The sequence below is a fragment of the Mustela erminea genome, chromosome 1 (assembly GCF_009829155.1).
Source record: "Mustela erminea isolate mMusErm1 chromosome 1, mMusErm1.Pri, whole genome shotgun sequence".
In the NCBI taxonomy this organism is placed as follows: domain Eukaryota; kingdom Metazoa; phylum Chordata; class Mammalia; order Carnivora; family Mustelidae; genus Mustela; species Mustela erminea.
Window position 1 is genome coordinate 52,893,711 of NC_045614.1, and position 19,470 is coordinate 52,913,180.

Genomic DNA, 19,470 nt, shown 5'->3' on the forward strand with positions numbered 1-19,470 from the left:
ACACCCTCTACTCTTCCCCATCCTGTTTAGAAGAAAGTGTAAACTCCTTGCTGTGGTCTCTGAGACCTTGTGTGATGTGGGGCTTGCCTGCTTCTGACTAGTTCTGTTCCCTCCCTTGTTGGACTCCAGCCAGCCCAGCCTCCATGCTGACTCTCAAACATGCCAAGCTTCTTCCAGCCTCAGGGCCTTTGCAGTTGCTGTTCCCTCTGTTTGAAATCATGTATCCTAGAGAGTCATATTTCTGGATCCTAATTCAAACTGAAAAAAATTTTGTTCAGGCCAAATAAAATAAGCCTAAGGGCCAGTTTTGACCCATTTTGCCACTTCTGGTCTAGAGCTTCCAAACTTCTTCTTCTTCTTTTTTTTTTTTCCTCTTACAAAGCATCGCCTCACTCAGGGATTAGCAGAGGTATTCTTTCTGCTTGGTTTGGCCCCATTTTTATTAATGGCTTTAGGACTTGGTCTCCAACTGCACATTGAGGAAAGAACATATTCATGGGAACATTTTCAACACTTTCCTGCCTTGAGTCTCGTTCTTTCACTCCTTCCCAGAGCCTCCCTGAGTGAGTCTTCTATAATAACAATCTGTTCACATCATCACCCCAGTTGCATCCTTGCAACTGGTCCCGAAGTTCCTTAGCCTGGCTTTCAAGGTCTTTCACAAACTGACCTTCCTATCTTCAAATCTTTCTACTTCTGTTCCTGCATTCTCTCCACTTAGGATGCCCTTCCCTCTTTTTGAGCCTGATGAACACCTATTCAACCTTCAAAACCCAGTTCAAATGTCCCCTCATCAGGGATGCTGCTTTTTTTTTTTAATTAGTTTATTTATTTTAGAGAGAGAGAGTAAGAGCAGAAGAGGGACAGAGGGAGAGAAAGAATACCGAGCAGCCTCTGTGCTCAGCATGGAGTCTGATGTGGGACTCGATCCCATGACCCTGAAATCATGAGCCAAAACCAAGAATTAGAGGCTTAGCCAACTGAGCCAATACCCCTAGGATGTCTTCTCTGGTTGAATTCCATCATTCCTTCAAGGCCTGCACAAAGGCCTCTTTTCATATACTCTTGCTAGAGTATATGAGTTCATATACTCTTACTACACATATCACAGGTACTATGATTGGCTACAGGCAGAGATATTTTTCATTATAGGCTGTGACCTTGTGAAGGTCATGGACCTTGTCTTATTAATGCTTGCGACCCACGTGTCCAGCCCAGCTCCACAAATACATTAAGCCCTGGGTAAATATTTACAAAATGGAATCTTTCTGCTGGCTCCTGTTAGTTCACTGATTCAGACTCTGCTGCAGAATACAAAGGGCTCGAAATGATTGTTCCATCCCCATTTCAGCACACAGCGCGTGCTGAGCAAATAGTTGCTGAATGAAGGAAGGAGTGAATGAGTAGGCGAGTGAGTACAGAGGACGTGTCACGGGGGTCTCACATTAACGATGCCCTGTTGAACGTTGCTTCGGAGGAATTCAGTCAATATGGGGAAACGTTAAGGACTTGGAGGAACGTGTATTCAGATTCTTCATCTGCAGAATTCTGTCATCTGAAGAGGAAGAACCAGAAGACTCTGGAAGAAAGCCTTGGAAAAATGCCCCACATCACGAAGGGGTGAAAGGCATTCCTTTTACCCATTCCACCAGCAGGTAGAGGAGGCCCGCGCTGCAGAGGGGGGGGAGAGATGCATGGTCCTTCTGCTGTGGACCCGCGGAGCTGTCCTCCGACACAGGGCAACCCCTGCCTGGCAGAGCAAGGGAGTCCGTTTCAGGAGAGGGGAAGTAACTCCTGGCTGACAGGTGGCTCCTCCTTCTGAGATCATTCTTTTTCTAGAAAGAGAGCCAGCTTCCTTTATTGGGCACTGGTACATGCCTGTGCTTTTCATGTGCCATTTTTGATGAGACAGGGAAGCAACAGGTTAACCAGCTGGTGTCAGGAATGAAAATTCACCAGCAGCTATACTCCTGGAGTGTCTGAGCGAGGCAGCTTCCGGAAGTGCTGTCTGTAAGTTCCAGGTCCCAGGCTTTTTAACTAATGGGGATCCCTTACTCATTTTCCTCCCATCTACTAGACTTTTGTTCTTGCCAGACTTATTAAGGAATAATCCCTTATTTTATTGACCAGACACACAAATGTACCACTCCTACCTTCTGCCTGGCCCAGGGTGATGGGCTAGACCACTCATCAGTTGGTATACAGAGAGCCCAAAGCAGGAAGATGTGAAATCTTTATTAGCTAGTTTCCCCCATGGAGGCTTAAAGGACAATTTCCATCAGTCTTCTGAAAGTGCTGCCAGTCTCTGGAGGGCATGGATAATAAGCCCATGATAAATGTTAGTCGTAATAGTGTCATCATTGCTGTACCTCCCAGGTTAGGAACCACAATCCGTATATAGTTGGTAATCATCACCATGATGAGAACGGCGGAGATGGCCTGAGCCCTCGCTCTGAGCCCTGTAGTCGCAATGATTTATGTGTGCGATCTCATTTATCCTTCACTGCAACTATACGAATAAAAGATTATCATTATTTCCCCATTTTACAGATGAGGATCAAAAAGGGGAGGAACATGCCCAATGCTAGTAAACCTCAAGGGGAGCCAAGGTCTCGATGTAGCACCATCTCACTGTCTTGTGACCCAGGGGACCTCCTCCCTAGGAATCCCCGAGGAAGCACAAGATATATCTGTTCTCAGCCTTCTACTGTTACCTTCACATTTTGTCTTCTAAAAGGAAAGCTCTATCTGGCTATGTGGCTCTTCAGAGGGCAGTCACAGGCATCTGCCCAAATCTTTTCCCTTATTCTGAAGATAACACATATGCCTTCCTCACGCTGAGCTCTTCAAGCAGCCGTGGTCTCTGATCTCTCTGGCCTTTGCACGAAGGGATGCTAACTGTGCTCAGGGAGGGGACGGTGGAATAAACCTCTTGGTGAACCGGAGCTCTCCTTCCTCCCAGTGTTCCACCTCTCTTCTGTGTTGGTGTTGAATGATTTCTTCAAAGGACATAAACACCACATTTCACCCCATTAAATGCACCTTGCTATCTCTCCTTCTTGCTGGGAGTGAGCCGGACCTGCACCTGTCTCTCTGTCTGTCTGTCTCTCCCTGAGTGGTGTGGGGCAATCTGAGGTCTAGTGCACAGTAGGTGTTGGAATAGGTTTGAGTCTCCGTGGATAGTCAACAAAGATATCGAGGGCAGAGGCCAGAAGTTGTTGTTCCCATAGGGCTACAGGCCTTCCTGAGAACTTAAGCTGAGTGGTAAGAGAACAGAGATTCAAGACGTTAGCAGGAATCCCCTGTGCCAATGTGAGCAAAAGGAGGGAATTTTATTTTGGCATGGTGGAGATGCTTTCTTTATGAACTCTGAGCATTGGAATGTAGCCAGGCTTAAGAAAGCCTGGAATGGCAAAGACAGATGCTTTCAAGACTCTCCATCTTTTTTTTTTTAAGTTATTTATTTATTTGTTTGTTTGTTTGTTTGAGAGAGAGAGAGAGAGAGATCACAAGCAGGCAGAGAGGCAGGCAGAGGGAGAGGGGAAAGCAGGCTCCCCGCCAAGCAGAGAGCCCCGATGCGGGGCTCAATCCCAGAACCCCGAGATCATGACCCACTGAGCCACCCAGGCGCCCAAGACTCTCCATCTTTTGACTTCTCATTTCCTTCCTCCTCAGCAGACCAACTCTCCCTGATACTCTGAGTGTGGGTGGGCAGAAGACAGCTGCCTAAGAGTTCCCAGTTCCCCGGACAGGCTGGCCTTCTTTCTCAGCCATGTGCCAAATTTCCAGGGAAGGAGCTTTGAAAGACTAGCCAGAGTTAGGTGATCAGCCCTGGTCCAAGGTAATTGGATCCTTCTGAAAAAACATAGTGGCTGGAACCTACAAGGGTAGGTCATAGGGACAGTTAAGCGTCATCTTTGATTTGACAGTTAATGGCTAACCACCTCCCCCCAACACACACCCTTTCCTAAGGCTTCTCTCTCCCCTGCATATGCCAAGACTTTCTGGTAGACCACAAGATGGGCTACCACTCCTGACAATGGGAGGTCACCCTACCTGAGTCAGGAGTTCCTTCTGATGGTGGCAGACCAAAGTCAGGAAGCAGGTAGTAGGCATCTGAGACAAGCCTGTGGGTCCTCTTGAAGAGTGAGAAACAGGGTTGGAAACTGTCTAGAGGTAGTCTGGTTTTCTGTGAACTCTAGGCAGAGACATTGGTGTCTGGGGATAAGGACTGAGTGTGAGGGGTGTAGAAGGTGAGAGCACGGCAATCCGGATCCCCCAGTGGGGCAGAGCTGAGAGAGGAGACCTTCTGGGGCCATGTGCTGCTTTTGCTCTGCTACTACATCTCAGAGGCTCCAGATTATTGTTTCACACAGTCCTGTTTGTTCTGAGCATTCTATAAGTTTATTCTGTGTTACTTGATTAATGTAAAAATTTTGTAGAAATTTAGAAATTATAAAAATCCAGAAAAGTGCAAAAAAGGAAACAGAAGTCACATATAAATTAATCACTGTGTATGCCTTAGAATATATCTTTAGGGTTTTGGAGGGGTTTTTTTAATGACTAGATTGCAACGGGATGGGCAAAAAAAGATCATACTAAAACTATTTTGAGGTCTGCTTACATGGCCTTTTACAACATTTCTGTACTTTTGGTTAGGGGATGGAGAAAAATCTCAGCTGCGTTTGTTGGCTCCCAGTTGGACCTTGAAGGGCTTTTGCCCCTCTGTTGACTTCTCTTTTTCTTCTGAAGAAATGATGGAAGGCCGTCCTCGCATTGCCCTCATGCCCATCCCCACAGCTATCCCGAGAAGGCCACAGGCCCCTTCCAGCATGTTCTAGTGCCCCATGGCTGGCATGGAGGCTCGTGTGGTCACCTGTGTGGGGGGCTCCCATGGGCTTCCTGCAGCCCTGCTACTCTCTCCCTAGGGCTGCCCATTAGCCACCACCTGCCAGCTCAATGGCTCCCTCCCCATCTCTGCTTTGCAGGTGTGCACTCAGAGGTGGCCGAGGGAGCTACTCTGGAGCTGACCCACCAGCAAGTATCATCAGGTAACATCCACAACCAAAATAATCACAACCATATGCAGAATTCTCTTTCTAAACCAGTCCGGTGAAAAATACCTGTACAACCATGAAAGCTTGTTTTTGCCGCAATTCTACAAGCCAGATAAGATTACTGCCATTTTATAGGTGGAGAAACTGAGACTAGAACAATCAAGAAGCATGAGGCTAGAGCAGGACGTAGGGTCACTCAGTTTATAAAAGGCAGACTGGAGATTTGAACCTAGGCCTGGGCTGAGTCCGATGTCATACATCATTTTCTACTCCATGCTGCCTCTGGAACTAAAGAGGCAAGCGAGTAAAGAGTGTAGATGGACTTTCTTGGGTCAGGGAGGTCAGGTAAACCAGTGGTCCTTTTTCAGCTGAGGGCTGTGACTTGCTCCCAGCATAAGAATCTCCTTTTGCAGAATTTGTTAAATGTATGGATTCAGGACTCATCTCCAGATTTAGGACTCATCTCCTTGAGATTCTCATGTGTGACATCTGGGGTGGGACCTGGGACTCTATCATTACAGAGCTTCGCAAACAACTTGGAAGCACAGCAAGGTGTGGGGACTGCTGACAAAATAGTAACACCACTTGCCAGGCACAAGAGACTTGCTGAGTAACAACCTGACATACTATTATCATACTCAGTTTAAAAGGTAAGGAGAGCAGGGCTCAGAGAGGTTAAGAGGTTTTCTCAAAGTCACACAGCTAAATGTGAAAGGGGACTTCAATCGTGATTAGAGTCTGTGCTTATCTACCACCTTCAGCCACTACCCATAGCTGGGTCACCTCCCTATTTGGCCCCATGGTAAGCCCCTCCATGGCTTACAGTGACTATGGTTACTGTGCCTCGGGGTATGAAAAATCTAATTGTATCCTGAGAGGCAAAGATGAGGAACACTTGATATTCCTGTCTGGAAATTTGGTCTCCTCAGCTTTCTTTGCTGAGCAAGACACATAAGAGAGGGCACATGACATAGATTTGCAGGTGTGAAGCTAGTCCAGGAGCCATAAAATCACTACGTCCTCCCCACACAAGTCTAGGAACAGAAGGCACTGTGCTTCCTCCAGGAGAAAGAGGGTGATGAGAGAGCCTTCTCTGACCCCTGGTTGGTTTGTGGGCCATTTTATTCTTGTTATTTTGGAACAACTTCAGGATTTGGCCACTCTTCCGTGCCTGTCACCCCACCCCTCTGTTCTCCTAGGGTGACCCTGAGCCGCAAAACTGCTGTCTGCGTGGACTGGGGCAGACGTCACACGTCCATCTGCCAGGACCTCTGTGTCCAAACTCCGAGACATGGCAACCAATGGCAGCAAGGTGGCCGATGGGCAGATCTCCACAGAGGTCAGCGAGGCCCCCATGGCCAATGACAAGCCCAAAACTCTGGTGGTCAAGGTGCAGAAGAAGGCGGCAGACCTTCCAGACCGGGACACATGGAAGGGCCGCTTTGACTTCCTCATGTCGTGTGTGGGCTATGCCATCGGCCTGGGCAACGTCTGGAGATTCCCCTATCTCTGCGGCAAAAACGGTGGTGGTAGGTGCTGTCCTGGCCACATCCCAGCTGGGTCTGGACCCCTTGAAGAGTGTCACACTTGGGCATTTTCTGAGGGAAACTTAGGGGAAGGGCCCCCTAAAGACCAGGTCCCATTTCCTGTTTTTGTCCCTTTAACAAAAGTTTCCCAAAGGACGATTGCCCTTTGTTAACAATACCAAACAGTTCACCTCTTCATTTTGCAAAGAACAAGGGATGTAGTTTGAGCAAAGGACATCCTGGACTGGATTTTGGCTGTGGGTGCTACTCTGAAGGCAGAGGGTAGGGAGATTGTGGCTGGGACCCTAGAATGCCCCGCCATTATGCTTTCTCTGAATGGGGCTTCTCCAAAGCTTTGGGGCCATGAGCATCTCTCTTCTCTCCCCCACAGGGGCCTTCCTGATCCCCTACTTCCTGACACTCATCTTTGCGGGGGTCCCACTCTTCCTGCTGGAGTGCTCCCTGGGCCAGTACACATCCATTGGAGGCCTGGGGGTGTGGAAGCTGGCCCCCATGTTCAAGGGTAAGTCTGCAGAATGGGGCCACGTGGCAGTGCTCCTGCCCACAGAACTGTGGTGAAACCAGGGCCATCCCGACACTCTCAGCCCTCCTGGAGAGAGGGACCTTGTTCACTTCTGAACAGAGTAGAGCCCTCAAAGGGGCCAGGTGGCAGATGGCAGCCCCGGCTAGGATCTAGGTGGACAGGAGGCCCCAATCCAGAGACGACCACCCCCACCCCCCCGCCCCTGTACACACATCAGCCTGCCCTGTCCTGTAAGCTCATTTCCCCAGCCAGGGCTGGGTACGACTTTCTTTGCTTCCTTGCTCAATTGCTCGACAGACCCTCAGACAGATACATGGAGGGCCTGGCAAGCCAAGACCCCCACCCCACTTGCAACCTGCCAGTGCTAGGCCCCAGACCCAAGTCCTCCCTTGCCAGATGTGTGTGACCTTAGCTAAGTCTCTCCCTCTCTCTTAGCCTCAGTGCCTCCATAACACCTTTTTCCAAGGTCCAGTGACCTGGTGGACATCATGGAAAATAAGATGACACTTCCTAGGGTAGTTACTGTTATTGCTCTGTTAGACCAATGTCATGATGCCGTGTCCACCCGCAGGTGTGGGTCTTGCCGCTGCTGTGCTGTCATTCTGGTTGAACATCTATTACATCGTTATCATCTCCTGGGCCATCTACTACCTGTACAATTCCTTCACCACAGTGAGTGGCCCCTTGGACCGCTCCTTCCAGAAGGAGCCAAACCCAGAGCCCACCCTCCATCCGCTGGACTACCATTCTGCTAATAGGGCTGTTCCTTGGGTTGGGGGAGAGGGGTGGGATGGTGTGTCTTCAGCAGCCCCTGTGTCCCCACAAGTTGTAGCACTGTGAACCAAGCACCTGCTCCAGGCCAGACCCTGCTCCAGGCCAGACCCTGAGCCATGGGCTTCGTGTGGACTGACTTCTAATCCTCCTGACTCCCCCTCTTAAGGTAGCTGTTGTTAGCTCATTTCATGTGGACTCAGACTGCCTGGGTTTGAATCCTGACCCCAGTATATACCAGCTATTCAACTTTGGAAAAGAGACTTAACCTCTCTGAGCCACAGAGCCCTTATTTATAAAATGATGGTGAAAATGAAACCTGCTGCATAGAGTTGTTGTGAGGAATAAGGAGTAAATATGTGTAAAGGGCTTAGCACTGTACCTTACAAAGAACAAGCACCGTTCAGTGGTCACTGTTAACATCGGTGTGCAGAGTGTCAAACAGGTGGGATCTCTTACCTGAGGTCACAGAGCTGGGAAGTAGCCCCAGGGCAAACACACAAGAAGTTACAGCACAGCTTGGAAAGCTGATTTTCAAAGCGAAATGATCAAGGTTCAAATTTCAACTCTGACACTTAGGAGCTGTGTGATCTCAAGCAAGTGGCTCCCCCTCTCTGATCCCCAAAATGGGGATCTCAATATGACCTGCATCTGGGAGCTGTTGGGAAGGGGAGGTGAGATCATGGATGGCTTGGAAGAGGCTTAGGGGATGGTGAGGATGGACAAAGTGCGCTGAGACCACTGTTGCCATCCCCTGGGGGCTCAGCAGACCTTGTCTCTGCCACTGTGCCTTTGCAGACGCTGCCATGGAAACAGTGCGACAACCCCTGGAACACAGACCGCTGCTTCTCCAACTACACTGTTGTCAACACCACCAACATGACCAGCGCCGTGGTTGAGTTCTGGGAGTAAGTGTGGGGCTGTCAGAGGTAGGGGGTGCCTGTCAGCCAGGGCCAGCAGGAGACAGAGGCACCCTCAAAAAGGTAATGGGAGCTGGTGAGGTGTTCCAGCCTCAGGGAGAAACAAGAGATAGTGAAGCCTTCTCTTCCCCTGTAGAGAGCTGGGCTGTGGAAAGGGCCACTAGACACAAGCTAGAGAGAATGAATTCCTGCCTTCTTGCTCCTCTGCCCAGTGACTCCTGCCATCCGTCAAACCTACTTAGAAGCCAAAGGGCCAGGGAGCCAATGAGGTAGCCCCAGCAGCCAGCCTCCTGGGACACAGAGCAGGGTGGAGAGGGTGGAGGGTATACCGCTGGAGGGCAATAGCACAGGCCAAGAAGAATCGCCAGGACAGGCCAATGAAATCTCAGTTCATCCGGAAAACCAGTCCACTCTACTGAGAAACGCAGAGATGTTTGGAATAAAGGCATGTGCACACACACATACACACACACATACACACGTACGCACACACGGTTCATAGTGAGGGCTGTGCTGATTGTATCTTCAGAAGAACACATTGTAGATGTGTGTTGAGGTATTGATTTTACAAAAGGAGGTCTTGGGATCCAAGTCTCTTTGGCATGAAGGAAGCATCTGTGCTGGGCAGCTTGCAAGGGTCTGGGAGCACCCAGGAAGGTTCCACGGCACCTTGCATAAGCTGCCAGGGGGAGCCATGCTCAGGAGCTGTCAGAACACCTGATGCGAGTCTCTTTGTGCAGAAATGTCCTTAATGAGGCTATCTCCTTACAAATAAGAATCAAATTCTTCTCCGGCTGCTTCTTCTTTCCAGCATGTGCCACATACAATTCTCTAACGCACCTTCAGCACTGCATTGAACCATGTAGTCAATAAACGTTTCTTGAACACCTACTATGTGCAGTCTGGTTAGAGACATGGCAAACAAAAGCAAACAAGCAGAGTGGCAACACCAGATGACCAGTACTAACAGGAGGGGATGCACAGGGGACTGTAGGGACCCCAAGATGGTACCTGGACTAGCCCAGGTGAGGAGCGATGTCTAAGGTGAAAACCACATAGGTGAGACCAGTGTTGGCAGGAGGAAGAGAATGCATGAAGGCTTGGAGGCAGGTGACAGCAAGCCAAGCATGGGTGAGGGAATGGGAGTCATCCAGTCTGATGAGCATTGGAGGGGTTTCAGGGAGAGCTGAGACTGGAGAGAGAAGCAGGGTAAGCTCAGAGAGCCTTGCAGGGTTGACCTGGGGAGGTGGGGCTTCATCCTGAGGACAGTAGGATGCTATTCATTGCAGGGTTTTGAGCAGGAGGGGACACAGTCAGACATATGATTTAGAAGGGTCCCTGGAGCTGGAGTGGGGATAGAGCAAAAGTGAAGGTGAGGGTCTTGCTAGGAGGGTCCCAGCAACCAAACAGGTGAGCAATAATCCTGGACAAAATAAGGAACCATCAGGTCCCTTGAGCAAATAACACTTCTACCGGTTAGTATAATGGACCCCACAGTCTCCTGCCAGCTCCTGGGTCTCCCTGATCACAGATGTCAGCACGGTCACAGCGGAGGATATCACTACCTGGGCACCCCGAGGCCATTTCAGCTCCCACTAGCCCCATGTGACTTTCTGCTCCTTCCACTATTCCACCAGGCGGAACATGCACCAGATGACAGATGGGCTGGATAAGCCAGGACAGATCCGCTGGCCTCTGGCCATTACCCTGGCCATCGCCTGGATCCTTGTGTATTTCTGTATCTGGAAGGGTGTTGGCTGGACTGGAAAGGTAAGATATGTGCACAGTGGGGACCAGAGAATGGGACTACAAGAGGATTTCTGTCCTGCACAAGGAGTCTGCACTTCCAGGAACCCCACTGAACCTGGAATGCAGCAGGTCCCTACATCCTGCCCTGCCTTGGTTTTCTTTCCTGTAATATGGGAATAATAACATTACCTACCTTCTGGGCAGTATGAGGATGAAATGCAATAACGTAAGTCAGTTACACAGAGCCATCACAAAATAGATAGTAAACTTTGCTCAAGGACCATTGAGCAGACTGTCCCTGAGCATTGCCACTGTTGGGTCCGTTATCAAAGGAACAAGACTGAGGCTAAGTGAAAGTTATGTAAAGCTTTATTCTATGCCAAGCATTAGAAGTCAGACTGACCGGCCAGGGCCTCCTTCGAAGAGAGCGACCCATCCTTGGTCTTACAGTTTTATAGGGCACAACCTCAGACCTCTACGTATGTGGCTTTGGCTGATTGGATGTCTCCTACCTGTGTGTTTTAGTAATGGTTACCCGGAACTGATACTAGTAACTGCTGAGGCGTTTATTAAACAACAAAATGGACTTGTTTTAGGTATGTGTTTTGGCAATGGTTAAACGGTTAACTGATACTGGAACTGGTAACAAAAAAATGGCTACCTAGGCAACATGGAGTCACTATGGCTAAGTAGGCCCAGAGAAGCCCTAGGGGTTTAACAGGTTTTAATGTGGAATTGGCCCCAACAGCCACCATACCAGGTTTTGTTCCAGGGTGATCCAGAGATGAACATTCCACATCCCAGCCTTGGAGGAGGAACAGAGATGGATCAATGAATGATTAAATTCTCGGGCTTTGTACTGAAATAGTCCTGAGTTCAGATCCCAGCTTGGCTGTTAACTTGGCTAGGTGGCCTCAGGCAGATCACTTCACCTCTCTGAAACTCAGTTTCCTCCTCTGAAGAATGGGGCTTATCTGTTTGTTTGCCAGGAGAGTCAAATCGAATGGGATTGGGTAAAGCACTTGGTAGCTAACAAGAGGAAATGCATTTGTTTTTGTTTTTAATATTGGTAAGGGCAGAGCCAGGTCAAGCTGGGGGTCCAGCCTGAGGACACCTGGGGATCTTTCCAATTAAGTTAGGGGGAGGGGCCTGGCTTCACTCCCACCCTTTTCCTCTTAAAGCTGCACCCCAGGGGTGTAGGGACAGAAGGTAGCCCAGGCCCTCACTGGACCCTGGCCTGAGGGAAACTTAGAGGAAACCTGAGTTCTGACAGCAAGTAAGAGAGAGAAGGAATTTGAACTGAATCATGCTGGAGCAGGGAGGTTCAGACTACCCAAGCTGATATGGACAAAACAGAATCTTCACAAATGCCATACTTGGACATGAATATGACTGATGAAATAAGTGCCCAATTCCAGTCTGGTGGGACCTATGGACTTACCAGTTCTCAGATCCGAAGCCGGTGTCTAAACCTCTCTGATGCATCCCTATTTGAACAGGCAGGAGGAAGGCACAGGTGTCTCCCAACCCAAATTTAAGAAGCAGAAGAATATAGAGCCTAAGGCCTCTACAAGAGATAGACCAGAGCTTGAGTCTCAGTCTTCCAATACCTAGCTATGTGTGCTTGGGCAAGTCATATCAACTCTCTGTGCCTCAGTTTCCTTATCTGTTAAATGGGTACAATAATAATACCTTACAAAGGTTGGCATAAAGACTGAGGAGAATAATCTATGTGGAGTATGTAGCACCTAGTAGGTAGACAATACATGGTATCAGTTGTCTTTTGACTGAGTCATCCAAGCCAGTAAATATTTATTAAGCACCTTCTACATACTTGGCTCCATACTAAACATGGAAGATAGATTCAAGTGCAAGACCTAGGCAATATATATTAGGCATGCTCTATATCCTCATACAACTGACCTTTCTGAGTAGGCAGGTTGATTGTATCCATTTTCCAGACCAGAAAGAACAAGGGTCAGAGAGGATAAGAAATTGACCCAATGTCACACAGCTTATAGGTGCCACAGATGGTTTCGAATTTCCTTTTCCTAATTCCAAGTTCAGTGGCTTTTCTAGTGGATCTTGGCTTCCTTTCCTAACCCTGAAGACTCTCGATCCAACCAGGGAAATGAACCTAACCCAGAGAACAGTTCATGCTGCCCAGAAAATAGGGTCACATCAGACTGTGAGATAACAAGGGTTATTAAACTTGAAAATGGCTCTTTCACAACGGCAAACAAAGAAATGTCATTTCAGACATTCAGACAATGACATTAGTCTTTTGATTATCAATTTGGCAAAAAAAAATAATGTTTTTAATTATTATACTCAGTGCTGGCAACTTTGTGGGGAAGGTGTGCTCTGAAATGCTAGACAAAGTTCCCTTTCTGGAAGATAATTGCCAATATGAATCATAAGCCATGGGGAGGTTCATCCCTTCTAGTCAGTAATTCTACTTCTAGAAAATTTTCCCAAGAATGGTATAATAATTTTGTAGACCAAGTTTTATACACAGGGGTTTCCAATATAGTATTAGTGAGATTCACATGAATGGATAACAGTAGGAGAGATTTTAAAGAGGATGGTAGAACCTCCTGGAGGACTATTTTGCATAATTAAAAACCACACTGTTATGAGACAATAAAACAATGTTTAGTAAACAAGAAATTAAGTATGCACTTTTTTTTTAAATTTTAAACATGTTAAATGAGAAAGCAAGCACATAATTGGAGCATCATATTTTAAGAAAATGTGATCATACATGCATAACAAAGTCTCAAAAGAGGAACATTAAAATGTTAACATCCATGCATTTATGTATTAGGCATTTATTAAGTGTCTCCTATAAACTGTGGATTGTTCTAGGCACTGGGAAAACAGAGGTGAACAAGACAAGCCCTCTCCTTCACATAACTTAAATTCTAGGGGCTGCTAAAGGGAACTTTAAGTGTGTGTGTGTAACTTAAAAATTTTCCTGAGACCATGTTTTACTTGAACAATTTAGACAAAAGTCAAAAAATAAAGGAGGGGTGGGGGGAAGTGAAAATCAGGTGCTGAGCTGGTTGGTTGAGATTCTAAGGAGAGGCCTCAGAAAAGTGGATAAACACAGTCAGTTAGGAATCCAGGAAGGTTTCCTGGAGGAAGACGAACTGGGAGTAAGCCCAGGGCCACAACGGACATAGATGTCAGTGAAGTTGGGGGAGGACAAGAATGGGCGCACTGGAGGGGGCATCGTTGTCAACTTTACCCCCAGGTGGTTTACTTCTCCGCCACCTATCCCTACATCATGCTCATCATCCTGTTCTTCCGTGGAGTTACGCTGCCTGGGGCCAAGGAGGGCATCCTCTTCTACATCACACCCAACTTCCGCAAGCTGTCCGACTCAGAGGTGAGTGGCCTTCCCAGGTTCCTGGCCCCCAGCGGCTGAGTTAAGGGCCTGCATGAGTCCTGAGCCACTATTTACCAGCTTTAGGATAAGTCATTGGACCTCTCTAACCTCATATGTAAACGGAGATGGTTGCCAGGTACAGCTGGTTACATGTAAAGGGCCATGGGGCCCGGTGGCTAGGATCATAATTTCGACTGTTTTTTGTTCATTCTACCTATAGGTGTGGTTGGATGCGGCAACCCAGATTTTCTTCTCCTACGGACTGGGCCTGGGATCCCTGATCGCTCTTGGGAGCTATAATTCTTTCCACAACAATGTCTACAGGTGAGAGAGCCCAGGGGCCCCTTTCTTCCTGGCCACGCCCCTCCAGCGCCACGCCTCCTGCAGCCACGCCCCTTATAGACCCCGCCCCGGGGGAATTCTTATAGCCACTCTTTCCACTCTTTCCACCAGCTACCTGGGTGGGGTGGGGGCACCCTCCCTCCGGCCCTGCGGCTCTGCTCCCAGGCCCCCTCTTCTGCCCTTGCCGCTTGTCCCTCGCTGCCACTGCTCCTAGCTCACCTCCTTTGCCAGCCCCACCGTCCCTGAGTCCACCCTTTCTTCTCTGCAGGGACTCCATCATTGTCTGCTGTATCAATTCATGCACCAGCATGTTCGCGGGATTTGTCATCTTCTCCATCGTGGGCTTCATGGCCCATGTCACCAAGAGGTCCATTGCTGACGTGGCGGCCTCAGGTCAGCGCTACATATGGGAGGGCCAGGGCTCCTGGGGTGGGAGGGGCTAACACGTGGGCTTCTGTGGTCATTACCGCCCTCACCAGTGGGAGCCAGAGGATGAGCGTGTTGACAGAGAGAAAAGCCCGTAGAAGGACGGTGAGACAGGGATGAGTGTGGTGTGTTGGCTCCAGGGCTGTGAGCATCACTAGGTACCAGAGCAGGGAGCATTTTATGTGAAACTATCCAAAACCGTGGAGTCCATGTTTTTTTATTCCCTTTACTAGGTGAGGAAATGAGGCCCAGGGACCATGTTCACCAAGCTAGAGAGGTGATGGAACTAGAGTTGAGCACAGACCTGGCTGATCAAAAAGCTTGGGCTCTTAATCACCTGACCATACTGGCACTTCCAGCACAATCCTGCCTTTTGCAGGGAGATCTGACTCTTGCCCCCGAGATATAAACCTTCCAACTCAGACATGCTTAAATCTTTGCTTTAGTCCCATTCCAGATATGTTCTCACCAAATAGTCAGCAATGCTGTAGGGTCCGAGGAGAGCCCCAGGCTCAGCTGGGAAAGCAGTGAGCAGGAGGGACTCAGTCTGTATACAGCAGAGGCCCTGAGACTTGGGGAGGCAATGGGACTAGCCCCTTCCCCATCACGGAGAATTGGGCTGCTCATGTGGAAAGGAACTTTCTCCACTGATGTCCTCATCTTCTCTACAAGGGCTAGCTCGTTTCTCTGGCATTCCCCAGCCACCACCCCTCTTTCCTGAGCCAGACCCAGAGAGCTTACAATTTCTTTCCTTCTCCTTCCAGTGGTTCTCCTCCTCCCTTGACTCAAACATAGTATGTCCCAAACTGACCTCCTTAAACTTACTTCTTCCCTGTGCTCCCCACTGCAGCAAAGTGCGCCAAAGTCCTGTACCCAGGACAGCCCCAGCATCATTCTGGACCTTTCCTTCACCTTTACTCTACAAACCAACCAATACCAGGACCTGCCCATTCCACCTCCTTAGTATCTCTCCATCTGTCCCCCTCTCTGCACCATCTCCATCCCTGTCACAGTCCATCCTTTCATCTCACCGGTGCACCTCCCCCACTCACGCACACTCTGTATCCTCACCTAGGAAAGGGGGTGCTGACAACACTCACCCAAAAAATTTACTCTGAAGATGAAATGCAATAAAGTCTAGAAAGTGGGGGCTGTGCTGGTATGCTGTAGGTGCTCAGTACTTTTCTTCTCCCCCCCCCCCCTTTTTTTTTTTTTTTGGCTTCTTTTTGATCCTTTCCTCCACAGGCCCTGGATTGGCGTTCCTGGCATACCCAGAGGCGGTGACCCAGCTGCCCATCTCTCCCCTCTGGGCCATCCTCTTTTTCTCAATGCTGCTGATGCTGGGCATTGACAGCCAGGTGAGGACGCCCTCCCTGGCACCTGGTGGAGGCCCCACCCAGCCTTGCTGGTCTGGAAACAAGCAGGGAGAGGAGGCCATTGGCCATTGTCTTGGGCCCACAGGAAGATGACCAAGAGTTTCAGACCCCTAGACTGTTCCACATGAGACTTTAGGGTAGAGCAGCTCAACCACCTTCCGCATTTTCCATCTCGGGAAACTGATGTCCAGAGGGAAGGGACTCTCCTGAGGTCACAAAGAGAGGCAGAGGCAGAATCAGGCCTGGATCCTGGGGCTTCTCTGGCTCTACCGTCCCGAGAATGCCAGACCCCTTTGGTCTTGCCCCAGAGAGTCAAGCCCTGGGTGGGTCGGGGCTGGGGTCTGCCACACTTGGCTGACCTTCGTCCCCCCTTGAAGTTCTGCACCGTGGAGGGCTTCATCACGGCCCTGGTGGATGAGTACCCCAGGCTCCTCCGCAACCGCAGGGAGCTCTTCATCGCGGCTGTCTGCATTGTCTCCTACCTGATTGGCCTCTCCAACATCACCCAGGTGAGCTCACCGGGCCCCGAGCACACCTCTGGTGCACTGCCCCCAGGCCCACTCCCAGGTCCTCTCTACCCCAGCCTCATGCTGTCCCACCCTTCTTCTGTTCCTTGAGCACCGTCTCTGTCCCAAGTCCTGTACAAACAGCAGCGAGGCAGATGGGAACCCTGTCCTCAAGGTGAGAGGGTGGGAGACACAGATACTGAGCTAGAAAAGATAAGACACAGCTGGAGAATACAGCCCCTAACTCAGCCTGGAGCACTCAGGATTGCTTCCAGGAGGAGGGGATACAAGAACTGAGTTTTTTAAAAACACACAAAAATTAGACAGTCCATTTGGAGTTGGGCCTTTGACATTGACACTGCCCCCTTCTTCTCGTTCCCACTTTTCTTTTACTAATGATATTGATGATCAGTCCTCTCCGCATTCAAGGCCCTCCTGGTCTAGCCAGAAGGCAAACACATAACCGATGAATTGTACAGCAAACATAAATGACCTGAAAGCCATGAACTCAACCCTGTGGGTCTGCTTTATGATCCACAGAACTACCCCTGGATTCAAATACAGTTCATCCCCAGAATATTATTCATTTGTCCGTTTATTCCTTCATGGTTGTTAAACACTCACCATGGGTCTGTCATGACCTTGGAGATTCAGCAGTTAACGGGACAGACACAATATCTGCTCTCTTAGAGCTTATGCTTTGGTGGACAAGACTGACAAATTAAATCATCTCAGAGTGTGTTCAGTGCCATGAAGAAAAGGTGATAGTGAGACAGGGAATGACCAGTGAGGGTGGGAGGGATGCTGCCTCAGACAAAGTCATCAGGAGAGGGCCCTCTGAGGAAGTGGCAGTTGAGCTAAGACTGAAATGATGATGGAAGAGACAGCCAGGGGAAGATGAGCATAGCAGGTGCAAAGACCCTGAGGTAGGCATGGGCTTGTTAAGTTTGAGGGGTAAAGGGAGTGATCAGATAAGTAAAGGGAACAGAAACAGATCATGCAAGAACTTAGAGGACAAAGCCATTTGTATTTTGCGTTTTATTTTATTCTCTCAACTTTTTGATGTGTTAAATTTATGTCCTTTTTAAGCCATGGAAGGTTTTAAGCAGAAAGAAGACATAACTGGTTTAACTTTGTGGAGAGATGGCCTTGATATCTAGCTCCTCTTTTAGTCCAGCATTCCCAGAAATGGGGCATTTCTCTTCCCCAGACATCTTCCCAATTCCCAGGGAGTCGATGATCACACCATCTCCTGGTTACTCGGCTCTCATGCTTCTTTTAGTCTTCCCTTAAGCCTCCTCGCTGCAGTGTTATCTCACATATACCTCGCCAGACTGCAGAGCCCCTGTTGGCTGTGAACTGAGTGTCTTGGGCCTCAGTGGGAAGTGGACCCCCTTCATTGCTTTTCCTCTTTTAGGGGGGCATCTATGTCTTCAAACTGTTTGATTACTACTCTGCCAGTGGTATGAGCCTGCTATTCCTCGTGTTCTTCGAATGTGTCTCCATTTCCTGGTTTTATGGTGAGTGTCCACCCTCCTCCTTCCTTCCCTCCCTCCCTCATCCCTCCATTCATTCATTCATTTCTTCAATCATCATTCAACAGATAGAGCTTGAATACCAAGCCCTTTCTGTACATTAGCTGACAACTGACCCTTGAACAACCGGAGCTGCAACAGCACAGCCTTCTTGTTGTGTGTGTAAATGCAATACAGTATTTTTTCGTACTCATTTTGATACAAAGTAGTACTCTACAGGTAATTTCTCTTCCTTAGGATTTTCTTTTTTTTTTTTTTTTTTAAGATTTTATTTATTTATTTGGCAGAGAAATCACAAGTAGGCAGAGAAGCAGGCAGAGAGAGAGGAGAAAGCAGGCTCCCCGCTGAGAAGAGAGCCTGATGTGAGGCTCCATCCCAGCACCCTGGGATCATGACTCCAGCCAAAGGCAGAGGCTTTAACCCACTGAGCCACCCAGGTGCCCCTCCTTGGGATTTTCTTAATAACATTTCTTTTTCTCTAGCTGACTTTATTGCAAGAACACGGTATATAACACGTAGAACATACGAAGTATGTATTAATCAATTGTTTGGTATTGGTAAGGCTTCTAGTCAACAGTAGGCTATTGGTGGCTGTTTTGGGGGAGTCAGAAGTTACATGTGGATTTCGACTACATCAGTTGGGGGGGCAGTCAGTGGCCCTAGCTGCCACTTTGTTCAGGGGTCAACTGTTTTCAGTCCTCACAGCAATCTAATGAAGTTAGCAGGGGGGTCTTGTGTTTAGGAGACACCATAAGACGGGTTAAATAAATTCATTTAAAGTGGGAGCCAAAATGTCTTCATAAATTTGGGGATAAGAGGGTTTGAGATTTTATCTAGAAAAAGTGACACCAAAACTACAAAAGAAAAAGTCCAAAGTGAAATATTTAACAAAAGTGGGGCTATGGTGAAAGGTACACACTCCCTTAGAACAAAAAATGGAAGAAACAATGATTTTATTTATTTTGTGGCCTGAGTTTCTAAATCCCCCCTGCACAATAGTCAAAAGGCTGTCCTTCCCTGAGCTTTGATTATCCCAGCAAGACAATGTGTTTGAAATGTTTTCCTTGGTCCTTGATATTCACTGTGCTTTTTTTTTCTTTTTCCATCTACCCCTCCTTGTCATCCCCTCTCCCCTCAAATCAGTTTCCTTGCTGGGTCAGGGGCTTTGCACAGAACCTGAGGGATGGCCAGTAACAGTCTTGGAAACTTCATGACACTGGTGGTGTTTTGCAATATTTGTGGTTCTTCTTTGCAGCCTATCTCCAGTTGCTTATAGCATCAGAGCTCTGGGGAAAACCGCTCTGTCCAGCAGAGCTTTGAAGGAATG

At 48.5% G+C, this 19,470-nt stretch overlaps 1 protein-coding gene across 2 annotated transcripts in view; it reads left to right on the forward strand.

Annotated features, from left to right (window-relative positions):
* SLC6A1 (solute carrier family 6 member 1) overlaps positions 1 to 19,470 on the forward strand; it is a 43,431-nt gene that overhangs the window by 18,223 nt on the left and 5,738 nt on the right. Inside the window, exons 2-13 of one of the 2 annotated variants that reach the window (XM_032327230.1) lie at positions 4,989 to 5,051; positions 6,257 to 6,586; positions 6,975 to 7,106; positions 7,699 to 7,799; positions 8,697 to 8,806; positions 10,456 to 10,588; positions 13,824 to 13,958; positions 14,179 to 14,282; positions 14,569 to 14,693; positions 15,972 to 16,084; positions 16,480 to 16,611; positions 18,026 to 18,128. In XM_032327230.1, coding sequence (XP_032183121.1) covers positions 6,349 to 6,586; positions 6,975 to 7,106; positions 7,699 to 7,799; positions 8,697 to 8,806; positions 10,456 to 10,588; positions 13,824 to 13,958; positions 14,179 to 14,282; positions 14,569 to 14,693; positions 15,972 to 16,084; positions 16,480 to 16,611; positions 18,026 to 18,128 — 1,426 coding nt within the window. In that variant the 5' untranslated portion in view covers positions 4,989 to 5,051; positions 6,257 to 6,348. The remainder of the gene's footprint in view (positions 1 to 4,988; positions 5,052 to 6,256; positions 6,587 to 6,974; positions 7,107 to 7,698; positions 7,800 to 8,696; positions 8,807 to 10,455; positions 10,589 to 13,823; positions 13,959 to 14,178; positions 14,283 to 14,568; positions 14,694 to 15,971; positions 16,085 to 16,479; positions 16,612 to 18,025; positions 18,129 to 19,470) is intronic. The other variant, XM_032327220.1, reaches the window with a different exon arrangement.